This window comes from Haliaeetus albicilla, chromosome 13 (genome assembly GCF_947461875.1).
Source record: "Haliaeetus albicilla chromosome 13, bHalAlb1.1, whole genome shotgun sequence".
Classification (NCBI taxonomy): domain Eukaryota; kingdom Metazoa; phylum Chordata; class Aves; order Accipitriformes; family Accipitridae; genus Haliaeetus; species Haliaeetus albicilla.
This window is the reverse complement of record NC_091495.1, coordinates 4563901-4576760: the sequence shown is the minus strand read 5'-3', so window position 1 is coordinate 4576760 and position 12860 is coordinate 4563901. Positions and strand designations below refer to the sequence as shown.

General features: G+C 38.3%; 1 protein-coding gene across 3 annotated transcripts in view; it reads left to right on the top strand.

The window, feature by feature from the left end:
• PPP1R21 (protein phosphatase 1 regulatory subunit 21) overlaps positions 1-5432 on the top strand; it is a 33417-nt gene extending 27985 nt beyond the window's left edge. For all 3 annotated transcript variants that reach the window (XM_069799931.1, XM_069799932.1, XM_069799930.1), the window contains 3 exons: positions 352-450; positions 2240-2368; positions 4207-5432. In XM_069799931.1, the coding sequence (XP_069656032.1) occupies positions 352-450; positions 2240-2368; positions 4207-4236 (258 nt within the window). In that variant the 3' untranslated portion in view covers positions 4237-5432. The remainder of the gene's footprint in view (positions 1-351; positions 451-2239; positions 2369-4206) is intronic.
• The last annotated feature ends 7428 nt before the right edge of the window (positions 5433-12860 follow it).

The following is a 12860-nucleotide window of genomic DNA, read 5'->3' as shown; positions in this document are numbered from 1 at the left end:
GATGACGTAGTATGGAGGAACCATCTTTCTCTGATATTTGAGCAATGTATGAAGCGAGTTGTTTGTTTTGCTTTTTACTTGTGAAATATTTCCTAGTAATTCTGTGGAAAAAAACCGGTATTTAGAGGATTTGCAATATGGTAATTCTGTAAAATGAAAGAAAAACTTAATGTTAACTATTACATTACCTTTGCATTTGAAAATGTGCACAAGCTCTGACTAAGTTTCTTGAAATCTAAGGATTACAGAAAGATGGAAACATCCAAAGCAATCAGTTAAAGATGGCACAAGGCAGTACTCTGGAACTAACTTTACTCCCTTTTACCCTCCCTATTCTGTTCTGATTGACAGTGTCGAGCACTTGCCAAAAGACTGTCTTTAGCAGAGAAGTCCAAGGAATCGCTCACGGAAGAGTTGAAACTAGCTAGTCAAAACATCAGTAGATTACAGGCAAGTGAAATGTTACCTAATGTAATAAATGCATTTCATAATTGTGTGTAAGGGGAAGTTGGAGGAGAAAAATTACAACCATCGAGCATGGTCGTGCCTTTACTAGGTCCTTAGTTATGTGATGTAAAAACTCTAATGATATGTAGAGAAGAGACTTAAATAATACACTTCAAATCCCAGGTATAAAGTTGAAGTGGAACATGTTTGCAAGGAAAAGGTTATAGTAACCAAGCCTGTGTTTTAGCACGTTTCATGTCAAGTCTTTCTATGAAAATGTTTTGGGTTGTTTTTTGTTTGGTTGGTTGGTTTGGTTTGGGTTTTTTTGTCAAAAGGTGTGGTTGTGTGACTGATTTCAGATGATACACTGAATTCTTAATCCTTTCTAGCATCTGGGACTGGAAGTCTTAGAAATGCCAGGGTGTTTTTTTGAGATGGATAGCTTAATATTAAGCAAAAATAACTTTGTGGTGATGTTTAAGAAGCCATTGTTAACAACAGATAATAAAATCTTATGCCAGATGTCCTTTGAATGTCCTGTCCCTTTGTCCTTCCCCTCCACATGGCTGAGAAAGGAGTCAATAGTCAAATAAAGTATATATAAATACTCAGTTCATAAATGCATAATATTGAATCATAGAATTGTTTAGGTTGGAAGGGTTCTCTGAAGGTAATTTGGTCCTCTCCTTTGGTCAGAGCAGAGAGAGTTCAGATCAAGCTGTTGAATCGGGAGTTTCCTGTACAGCCCTGCTGGCCTTCTGCCACAATTGCTCCACTTCCTAAGCACTGGGCTGTTCTTTGCTCTGTCCTTGATCATTCAGCTTTCCTGGGCCCCTTTAACTTCCAGGACAGTTGTTCTTGCCAAGCAGACCTTGAAAAAGCCAAAGTCTACTCTTCTTAAAGCTAGGGTGGCTGTAATTCTACTATTCATCTTGCTTGCTTCCCTCAGGATCTTAAATTCCACTAACTCGTGGTTGCTGCAGCCAAGGCTACCATTGGCTTTCACATGCCTGACCAGCTTTTCCTTATTTGTAACAGGTCCAGCAGAGAGCATCTCTTAGGCCTGTTGATCACTGGTATCAAGAAGTTCCTTACCACACTCAAGAGAACTCCTGAATTGCTTGTGTACCACCTTGTTGCTCTTCCAGGAGATGTCAGAGTAGTTAAAATCCCTCATGAGGATCAGGGTCTGGGGTTGAGAGATTTTTATCTGCTTGTGGCAGATGCCCACCATATCACCCTTGTTGTTTGCCTCTGATCCCTACCTATGAGATCGTAATCATCTTCAAACCACTCCTTCACATAAAGCATGATTTCTCCCCTTCTATCCTGTCCTTCCTAAAGTGTCTGTATCCCTTCGTGGCTGCGTTCTAGTCACGCACACTATCCCACCATGTCTCTCTAATCCTTCAGCTTTGTATGCCACGTATGCTCATGTACAGGCTATGCTCTAACCCTATAAACTTCACTTGTTTCTTGGCTGGAAGCAATGTTGGAAAACTTAGCTGTTAGTCTCTTATGTAAGCCATAAAAAGTGGGGGAAAAATTATAAAGGAAACAGAGGAAAAAATAAGGGGAACAGACCATGCATGAGACTTCAGGTAAAAGACAAATAGCTATTGACTTTCTTTCATAAAGTGATTTTTTTTTTTCGATGGTTTAGCTTAATTGCACACATTCAGCATCAAAAGTGTAGCTTACTAAGTGGCGATAGAAGTTGGCTACTTCGGCAGTTGCTACTAATATTAAGCAAAGGCTTCTGTTTTCTTTTTTTTTTTTCTTCCCACCTTAGGATGAATTGATGACGACAAAGAGAAGTTATGAGGATCAGTTAAGTATGATGAGTGACCATCTCTGTAGTATGAATGAAACCTTAACTAAACAAAGGGAAGAAATTGATACACTAAAGATGACTAGTAAGGTAAGTTGCCAGGTGTTGACATTAGGCACTGGCTGCAGTTTGGAGGTCCATGGGTTGCATTTAGCATTCCTGCAGTACTACCCTTCAACAAACCAATTCACAAACTGTAGTTCTTATTCTCGGCCAATTGGAAAGAAAACTCCAAACCTGTTCCTGCACATTTCAGTGAACAACAAATTCTTGCAAAACATACATGTGGGAAAGAACAAACACTGCATGTCGCTGCTTCAAAGTAGGCTTTCAAAGTGTACCCTCTGATGGAAGATCAGCACCTTTTTTGTTTATATGTGGTGAAAATGGAACTACTTGCAAATCCAGCTAGTGATACTGGGTGTTTGATTGACTTACTGGTAGGAGTGTCCTTTCTGCACTTTTCTTTCAGTTGCAGCATACTCTGTTCTTGGCAGCTATTCTTTTTCTCTGTTTTATTTCTGTATTCTAGCTTGTCTGTGTCTCATATGTAGGAATGAAAAAGTTGCCACTTATATTCTTCTGTGAACTTAAAATGCACACTTAAATTCTTTTCCAAGCAAGGAGTCTACTCGTTTATCAGAAACAAGTTTTTGACTTGACTTAATGTTAATGATGAAAAATACAGAAGTCTGCTGTTTCAAACAGTCAGTGATTAAACCATAGTATATCTTATTCTGATGGTTCAGGGAGGAACAGATGTTGTGGAGGCCTATACCCTGCACTTGTCTGGCTGTGAAACTAATAAACTAGCATTATTCTCCTTAATTGTGGAGTGCATGGAAGCTGGTTTCCCTGAAGGGTTAAAAAATGTTTTAAAAAAAACCCCATGTTTTGATTAAAGGTCCTATGATAGTGGTTTTTATTTTTTTAGAGTAAACTTTTCCCACCATGTATAGAACTGTTTTTCTTCAGATGTCTGAGTGTTTTGACTTGGCATTGTAATATTTAAAATTACTTTTTGGTGTATAAGCTCTTGTGTTTTTAGAAGGAAGTGCTTGGCTGCATACTGACCATAGCACTCCATGTTTTTATAAAATGGTTTCTGGAATTTTTCACTTGTCATATTTTCAAGACTTGAAGTGGTACTCTGTCTGTAAGGAGGTAGTTCAGAATCTCACAACAGTAGACACAGATTTTCAAATGTCGCCAAATGTAGAAGGCGATTGGCTTTAACTGCATCGTTTTGACTTCAACCCATTATCACTTGGAGTGAGTTGTTGGTTAGATTAAAAACAAATGTTATCTTAAGGAAATAGAAAGACAGAGAATTGCCAGCAAGTAACTATTACACAAAAGTTTATTTTAAGCTACATGTTTGCTTTGTGGAGTTGTTGCAGCTCAAATGTGAGTTGGTTAGCTGTAGAACAAATTATTTTCTAAACTAGGAATATTCTATATAGACCAAGTTAAAGTTAAAATTGTTTTGGAACAAAATGATAGGGTGGGGGATTGATTTTAATTTGAGGCAATCATCCTATAAGGTTTATATTTGAAATATCACTTGAGGGTGAATTATGATTTGACTTGCCTTCCCTGCCCTTGCAATATTAGTGGTGTTAATACAATCAAGTGTCTTGGGACATAACTCAAAAGTCTTTTTTCCACAGGTTTCAACTGAAGTAAGGTACTGTTGTGCTTATTCGGAATATGTGGTACTTTCCCCTGTTATGCCTGTAAAGATAGAGGGATTTTCAGAGCAAACAGTTACAAGCTTACATGATTAGAAGCCTATGGACTGTTTATTTTCAGTTTGACTGTACTTTGTTTGTTGTAGGTATAAATTATCAGACATCAGGTTTTATATGTTATCTGTCTAGATTTTCTTATCTGAATTATATGTTCTGTTCACTTGTTTCTCGTTGCAGGGAAATTCTAAAAAGAACAAAAATCGATAGCTTACAGCTAATCAACTGTTGTCGGAAGCTGCTGCTGCATAGGATGCAGATAGTGAATGCTCATTGTCCAGCTCCTGTTTGTTCCAGGAAGCAGAGGGTGGTATTGGGTCTAGTAAAAACTGATTTGGTGCTGTAAATGGCTTTAAAATATTTAGAACTTGTAACAGATAAAACAGAACTTAATGTTGGCTCTAAACCAGGAAATACACACTCTGTGGATAATTTATATAGTAATTACCTTTGGTTTTTACTGTGCACTTTTTAAAACCAGGTTTTAATTTCATGTAATAACTTCAGATTTTGTATATTTTCAAATATGATTATGCATTAACAAATTTGGATCAGTGCAGTAGTTGTCTATTTTTGAGTTATGCGCTAAATTGTCAAGATGTGTACATTCCTTTACTTGTTAATAACAGTTTAAAAATGAGTTTTGAGACTTTTTTTGGCCATTCAAGCTGTGCGGTTACTGTAAATGTATTATTCCTGTTCTCAGCCCTTTTGAATTAATTGGAATTGTGGCTTTAAATGATTTCTATAAATTCACACGAGTAAATGGGATCATTATTTTATTTTAGACTGCAATAGTGGAAACTTTTGCTGCTTGTATTTGGCACTTTGGATTTTGAAGTAAAGAGCACAAATAGTTGAATTGGGATACTTCTATGAAATTGCTTTAAGCCCTTACTTAGGCATTTTGTTTACACATATATGTACATATATTGGTTGAAATAGCTGTTTAAAGCTAGATGAAATTGTGATTGTAATTTGCCCCAAAAGAGTGAAACAATGTGTGTAGAATAGATCAGCTTACTGTGCTCTCTTACAGTAAAGAAGAATATGAAATATGTAGATGATCTAAACACTGAATTTGCAAAAAGTCTTCATGGAATTAAGTCCTGATGGATTCACTGGGGGGATGCACATGGCTTTTCCTTTGTTTTGGGAAGTTTGTGGACTTTAGGCCTCTCCTAAGATTTTTTTTTTTTGAAGTGAAGTCTAATACCACGAGTTTTCACAGCATCGATTTTTTTTTTTTTTTTTTTTAATCAGAAGCTGTGCTGCTCCACATTTACACTGATCTTCTGTTCCATAATTTGCATTATGGCACTTACTTGTCCCATAAGGGTTTACTCTGATATCAGCTGTGTCAATATGTATTATTAGTATGTAATAATAAAATCAGCTACACAAAACCAGCTTGACTTTTTTTCTTAATTCTGGTTATACCCAGGTTGCACCATGCGGTATTGTGGTGAGATGTTAACAGCTGTTCCCAGTGAGGTGAGCTTAAGTAATTAGACCAGTCTAGTTACTGTTAGTAGTGCTTCTCTTTGTTTGACCCAAGCTGCATTTCTGTACCTAATGCTGCAGTGTGCAAAGTACACCGAGTCCACGTCAGCATTTCTCACCTTCTTGTCTGCGTGAGGGCAAACAAGCATCTGGTCTGTATTGCTGGCAACTGTGGAACTGTTCTGATACAGTTTTTCCTTTTAACGACAAAATGGATGTGGTCATGAAACTGGAGAGGAGGCAGAGGAGATGGGGAGTGCCTGCATGATTTCTTACTAGCATCGTGTTGAATTAAAAACTACATGGTGCTGCTAATGAGGGTTGGGAAGTGTTTACTTTTAACCATTTTATTGAAGCAGATACAGCTTCAACTGTTTCAGTTAGGGTTGGAAGCTACTTGTTTTCTTCCAATTCTTTTGATGCTGCCTTTTCTGAGGGCTTTCATCTTCCAGTGAAGGTACTAATTCAGTTATTTTAATTCTCTGAATCAAATTGCTGAACTTGTTACTGATGCTACTTCTCATAGGTGGCTGCATTCAGGAAAAGGTTTTGCTTATGCCATTTTTGACAGGCCTAAGTAAAAATATAGTTTGACGATTGAGTGTTTAAAAATGTGCATAAAAAAGCTAAGCGTATCTTATCTCAAAAGTGTTTTTACAACAGAGTATACGCCCAACATCAAAACTGGAATTAATATAGAATGTATAGGCATATAGGTACAATTCCAACGTACATTGCATTTTTCCCTGCTGTGCCTATTTGGAAATGTTACTTGGCTGTCCCGCTTGTCAGTCAGCAGTAAACATGCTCAGGAAGAGACAATTTTGATCACTCAGGTCACCTTCAGTTTTTAAAGGAAACGTTTACAGGTAAGTTCCAGACAATCGTAAACTATCAATACACAAAAACAGAATATTGGGAAAAGAATTTAAACCAGTGTTTTGGATACTGTTGTAGTAATGCTGTGAAGGGGCATAGTACATTACATTAACTCAGTGGCATTAGAAACTGGAACAAGTGGAAATGCCCAACTAGCTTGTGCTTATCTGCTAACCAGGTGGTTCTGAATCAGTTAATATCTCAAATGCTCTTAAATATCTAAATTGTTATTAAACAGTGCTATGCTATTAAAAAAGCTGAAGGCTGTCTTCAACACTGCACTGAAGAAGTCATCTTTGAGACAAAAGTTTTCCAGAAATAGGAATTTGAACTACTTTGTCTATATGAAATGGTCTGTGCAGATTATTATGGAATGCATAAAATTTGGGCAAATAAATTGTACTAATACTGGAATTAATGTTCAAAAATTTACAGTGTGAATACTTGACTTCCTAGTTGATTAGTCAGGAAACCAATGACAAACTGTTGTGAAGGAGGAGAATCTTTAGAACAATACAGTGTAAAACCAGGGTTAAAGAAAAATCCTAATGTTAATTTTTTTTAATGGACAGCTCATTGCAGCACACAAGTTTTTAAAGCATTTTTAGAGTGCTTAAGTCATTTCTCCATAAGGTTGGGCACTTCATGAATTAAGTGACCAGTTCAAGTAACAGCACTAGTTCCTGTTAATGGTTTTAATAACTGGATCTTCAATATTTTTTTCTGAACTCTGTTTTAAACCTATACTAACACTTTCAAAGACCTCAAAATGTTTAGCTATCCTAGATTTGAGAATACATCCCCAGTAACTATTCTGTGTGTTCAAAATAAATATTTGCTATAACCAAGAATGAATTCCACTTCAAGATTGCTCTCTTAAGCACTGCTGCTTCATGAGTTTTGAAAGTACCCAAGAAGCACCATATACATTGGCTATTTTAAAAGGCCTTAAGCTCTTACAGATCAGAGGTTTCCCTGCCTGAAAGATTAACTTCTAAAACAGGTGTCTTAGGCTGACATAGTCATAAGCTGTGCAGAGGTGTTATCTCATTACTTTTCAAATCGTGATGTGATTATTTTAAATTGTTACATACATAACTATACATATGTGATTTAAATACTGATCATCTTAAGTGTTGATTTAAAAATGGTGGTGTTTGTAATGTCTTTTGCTAATTCCTTCAGATTCATCCTTAACCAGCTCAACATTTCAATAGCGGTGGTGTTGGAGTCTTCACACTTCATGTGATCTAGTAGCACTCCAAGCAGCATCAGTATCAAGACTGAAACACTTTGCTTTCCCGTCTTTGTTGAAATGCATTGGCTATTTGTACAGGGTATTCTCCCTTTTTACCAAGCCAACTTCATTTCTAATTTGTACTTGTATTCCTGTTGCTCTTTCTAGTCTACCTTCCCTCACTGACAGATGAGTTGAATTTTTGGTGGGGGAAGGTCTCTGGCCCAGCATGTTTCCTTGATGCTGAGTTTGGGCACAGCAGGGGCCTGTCACTGTTCAACAGTGCTCACTATTAACTCCCAAGAACAGACTTGCTCAGACATCCAAGGCATCAGTTGCAAACAGGAAAGGAAATAAACTTTTTATCCACGTATCGCCTATCGTGAGACCGGAGGAGTTATTTACTAGCTTGGTTGAGCAATGTGAATGCTGTATTTTTTTTTTAATATATATAAATCCCATGATATATTAAACTTTGGAGCACCATCTGGCCCTGTAAAGTGGGCAAACCTGTTGTTCTTTAATACAGTATGTATGTAAGGTAATTTGAGAGCACTGTCTTAGCAACAGCAGGGTCATAATAAAAATAAAGCTTAGTGCAGTAAAAAATTGTAATTGCTACCAGAGGTCTGATTACTTCCTCCCACAAAGGCTAGATGCTGCTCTATTAAGAATGCTTGTTCTGTCTTATTCTGCATTTTCTGCTTCTGTTACTACTTGCAGTATTACTCAGCAGTGAATTAAAACCATGTTTGTTTAGAAGAGGCTATGTTTGCCCTAATTCCTGAGTATTTCTTTTAATCGGAGAGTTAGAAACTTGCTTTCACTGTAATTGTGTCTGCAGAACTGCAAGCTTGGTTACAGATGGGGACAGAGAAGAGCTTTTGGAGACTTTTACGAACCAAGGCCTGACTGGGGCTATGAAATCCACGGCATGGAAACTTGCCTGGGGCCATTTCTCATTGTCTGCCTCTGCTGCCTGTGTAGGCAGCTTTAGACATGTCAATGCTAATCCAGAATTACTCAGCTTCTTACAGAAGCTTCAAGTGCAAACACTTGCGTCGCTGGAATACCAAGGTGATGGAGCTGAGCTGCAAAATAAGAAGCGTATGATTCTCGTTGGGCTTAATTTGCATGGCAAGCTACCATGCTAGCAGTCCTTTTCAGTTTTAATCTTTTTATATGTGAAATTGCAGAGATAACAGTAGAAATCATACTTTGTCTGTACTGGTTTTAATTCTAATTCACCCTGCAAGTCCAAAACTTTATAAACTGATGAGGTCTTAACTAATGAAGTATACTGCCTTTGAAATCCAGGCCTGGTATCAAAACTGTATTTATGGTCTCCTGTAAACAGCACAGCTTGGTCCTGAGAAGAGTTAAGACTACAAAATTAAAAAGTCCAGGTAATTTCCAGTCGCTTCATGCACTATGGATTCTTTCACTAATTGACTTAGAAGCTACTCTGTGGTGGCATGTAGGTTCTTGCAAATTTTATCCGTATAAAGTTCATTGCTTCTGAAATAAGTATGGGGGGACCTTAAATCTCCACTCCCACCCCGTTTTCTACTACAAAAAAAGTCTTCATCCTCATCTGCCCCCCCACTAAAGCTGCGCCTTGCCTTCCTCTCGGACTTAGAAGGCTTCTATTTGTGCTTGAATAGTAAATGCAGAACACTTTATTCAAGAAATATTATTTTAATGAAGTTACGAGCTTGAAAAGAATCTGACTTGAGAACTTCACTGCAGTTTCGTTTAACTGCAACCTTTGGCATAAGGAACAGCTGTAATATTGGAATTGGTGCTGTACCTCTTACGTGCCTTCTACCTGGTGACTTTCAAATTGCATGTAGCATATGCAAAGTTGGATACAGCAAATATTCGCCTTGGGAGGGGGGGAATCACTTTTACCAAAAGTTTCTTTTGAGATCTGGAAAGCCTGGTTTATTTTGAGTCCAAACAAGTTTCTCTTAGAGAATCAATTTAGCCCAGGAGGTCAAGAGCATTTGAAGCCAACAAGCAATCAATCTCTCACAAAAAGAATAAGAGTATGCTAAAAATCTGTGTAGTGAATATGCACTTAAATAACGAATATACTGAACTTGTGAGGGTTTTTTAATAGCAATAGTACTAAGTGAAAAATGAATTTATTGAGCGAGAGGGAGAGAAGAATTTTACTCTTTCTTTTGCATTTTGGTTTGAATTCTCAGTTAAGATGGACTTTAGCAGAAATTTTTTGCTAAAATAGAAGGCAAAGTAGTAAAGCAAAGAGTTTAAAATAAAGCTATAAATGAGTGCTCTTCTGTCTCCAATTAAGAATACTTAGTTCTAGCAAGATATGAACTGACAGGTTTCACTTTTGACAAAACAGTCATAAACAGTAAATCTTTTATAAAAAGGGTAATATATTGCAAGTCACGTTAAGATCAACATAAATATAGTCAGTAACGTAAACTGACTTTGTTAGCACTGTAAAACGTTGAATGAGTTTAATAACTGCCTGTAGCAATATATGTAATACTGTACCTTTATGTGAAATACTCTTCAAACTGTATTTACAGTAGAAATAATTTTAATAGTTCTAATTTGTTCTGCATTTGCCATTTATTCAAATTATATTAAGGAATTTTAAATCTCAGTATCAGTTACACTTTTTTTTTTTTCCCTCTGCTGCTTGAGTTTATATTGCACTGAATTGTTTTGGAGGAAGAGAAAATGATAGCAGAATTTACTGGAGAAGAACAGTCTTGTCTTGAAAACATACACTTGTCTCAGCAAAGGAAAAATCTGATCTAGATTTAGCCAAATGCTGACCTTGATAAGGAGACATGAGAAATTAATACCCTTCCCCCTTGAAAAGCATTTAAAAGGGCTAATGTGGAAACTAACAGGCAAAAAAAAAAAAAAAAAAGTGAATGTTCTCAGGAGTACATGAGAGTCTGAAGGACTCATTTTGGAGTATGTAGAAAATATTAGAAATCAGGAAGTATTTCGAATGTCCTGGCATTTTGATGAAACAGGAGGTACTGATCCTCTGGTTCCCTGTGCCAAGAGGTTGGGTGTGTCCTGAGAGAAGGCAGAAGACTCACTGGGATGGAATTCCAGAGGGAAGAGGTTGGGATCAGGTTCTGGTGCTGGGATGAGGGCGGCATGCGGAGCTACCTAACCCCATGCTTGCCAGGGCTGCGGCTTTGCGATCTGAGCCTGGCGGCCTCGGGCTGGCAGTACTGAAGAAACACATTTAAAGACAGAAAAAAGTGAACGTAACGGTTCACTGGCTTGCAAGTTACGGATTAAATTATGCTATATATTATAAAAAATTCCAAGCTATCGGAAGAAAAGACCACTAGCCTTTCTTTCCCCTTCTCCTGTCTAGGTAGGAGATGCTCAGATCCTTCCTCTGTGAACCGTTGCTGTCCCTTATGCAATACTGGGATGGAAGTGTGAACAACAGCAAGATGCTGTCAGAAGCTGGTAGGTAGCAAGCCCTCAGGTGAAATTATGTATTCTCAATGTAAAATTCATTGGGAGCATAATTTTAACAACCAGTATCTTACCTGGTTGGAAATGATAAACACTCATGAACAAAGACCTGGCTAACTATATTGGGCACTGGATTTTTTTTTTTTTTAATTAAGATCTTAAAAATGGATTTTTTTTAAAACCAAGAATGGACAGTGCTTTTCCTAGTGCAATTTTTGTAATGGTATTAAGCTTACAGAAGAATTTATTTGTAGGGAAAACTGTATTGAACACTTCTATTGCAAATGCAGGCAGCCAGAGCCTGAATAATATTTCCCATGCATACAGCAAAGAAGTAGGATTGCTTAATTTTCGGATGAAACATAAGAAAACTTTTCAGAAAAGGTAAGTAGGACAAATGAAAGCAATTTACAAAAGCACATCCTCCTTATTCTCTTTAAAACACAAGGGAAAGTTCAACAACACTGGAAAGCAGTGGACCTAAAATAGATGGATGATGCTTTGTAAAGAATTCTGGATGCATTACACGAGAAACCAGCACTCACCGCTGTGAGCGAGCTGTCGCTGCGATCGATAACTTTTCACGTGGGCAATTTGAGTATCTGCAGTCCCAGACAGCTCTGCTCCATGCCCCTGGGATCGCTCTAGAGGGTTTTATAGGTGATTTCCCCCTCTTCCTCCTACCCATTCTATCTCTGTGTTCTGTCCTTTTGGGAGCAGACCTCCCGCGTGGTACCTTGTCACCTCTGGTAGGTGCACTCTAGAGACGCATAAGAAGGCATTTCTTTTACTTCAGATAATATGACTGTATTATCCCGGTGGTAATTAAGCCCTTTTCTAAGCCTTGTGCTATATGCCTTTGGAGGAACTCCTATCTCCAGAGGAACTTTGAGGGATGAGGTAACCTGTCCTCTCTTGGAGCTAGGAGGTGTTTGCGGCACGAACATTTGGACACCAGGAAATCCCTTGCCCTTTTTTTGACAGCGTTTGCCTTTTTGGAGGTAGGAAGATTGACGCTGCAGAGAAAGAAATGACTATTCTTACACAACTTAGAAAATCACCCTGGCTTAAGGTCTTCTTCAGCAAATTTATGTATCCAATATAAGCTGAACAGCTGCGAAGATCTACCCAGGCTTTCCAGCCAGCACAGTGCTACCAGAGAGATGCTCAGGAAGGGGGCGCAACCGGAGAGACTGATCCTGGAGTCCTTGTCCTCCTTAGAGGCGTGAGGTTCCTCCAGAGGAAACTCTTTTGGAGGAGAAGTCAGCTTAGGAAGGAAAGAATTGAAGGAAAGTGGTGTCCTTTGGGCCATCAAAGACGTTGTCTATCCCTGCCCTTGTCCGTCTTCATTTCTTCTCCTCTTGGCTGGTTGAAGGATGAGTTTGGCCCTTTCGTGACTTCAGCAAAGGCCTGTTGATACTCTACGGACATAGTTACGACCAAATGCATGCGCAAAGTGGCCTTAACTATACTTCACAGAATCGTTGAGCTTGGAGAAGACCTTTAAGTTCATCGAGTCCAACCGTCAACCCAACACCGCCGTGTCCTGACGTACCACGTCTATGTGTTTTTTGAACACCTCCAGGGATGGTGACTCCACCGCTCACCTTACTTGCTAGTAAGAAACTTCCCTCCGCCGCTGTGGCTCGCGTGACCACCGAAATCTTAGAAATCTTGGCTTCGTCGGACGTTTTTCTTCCCGGCTTTCCGCATTCCGTAGGCTTCGTGGCTG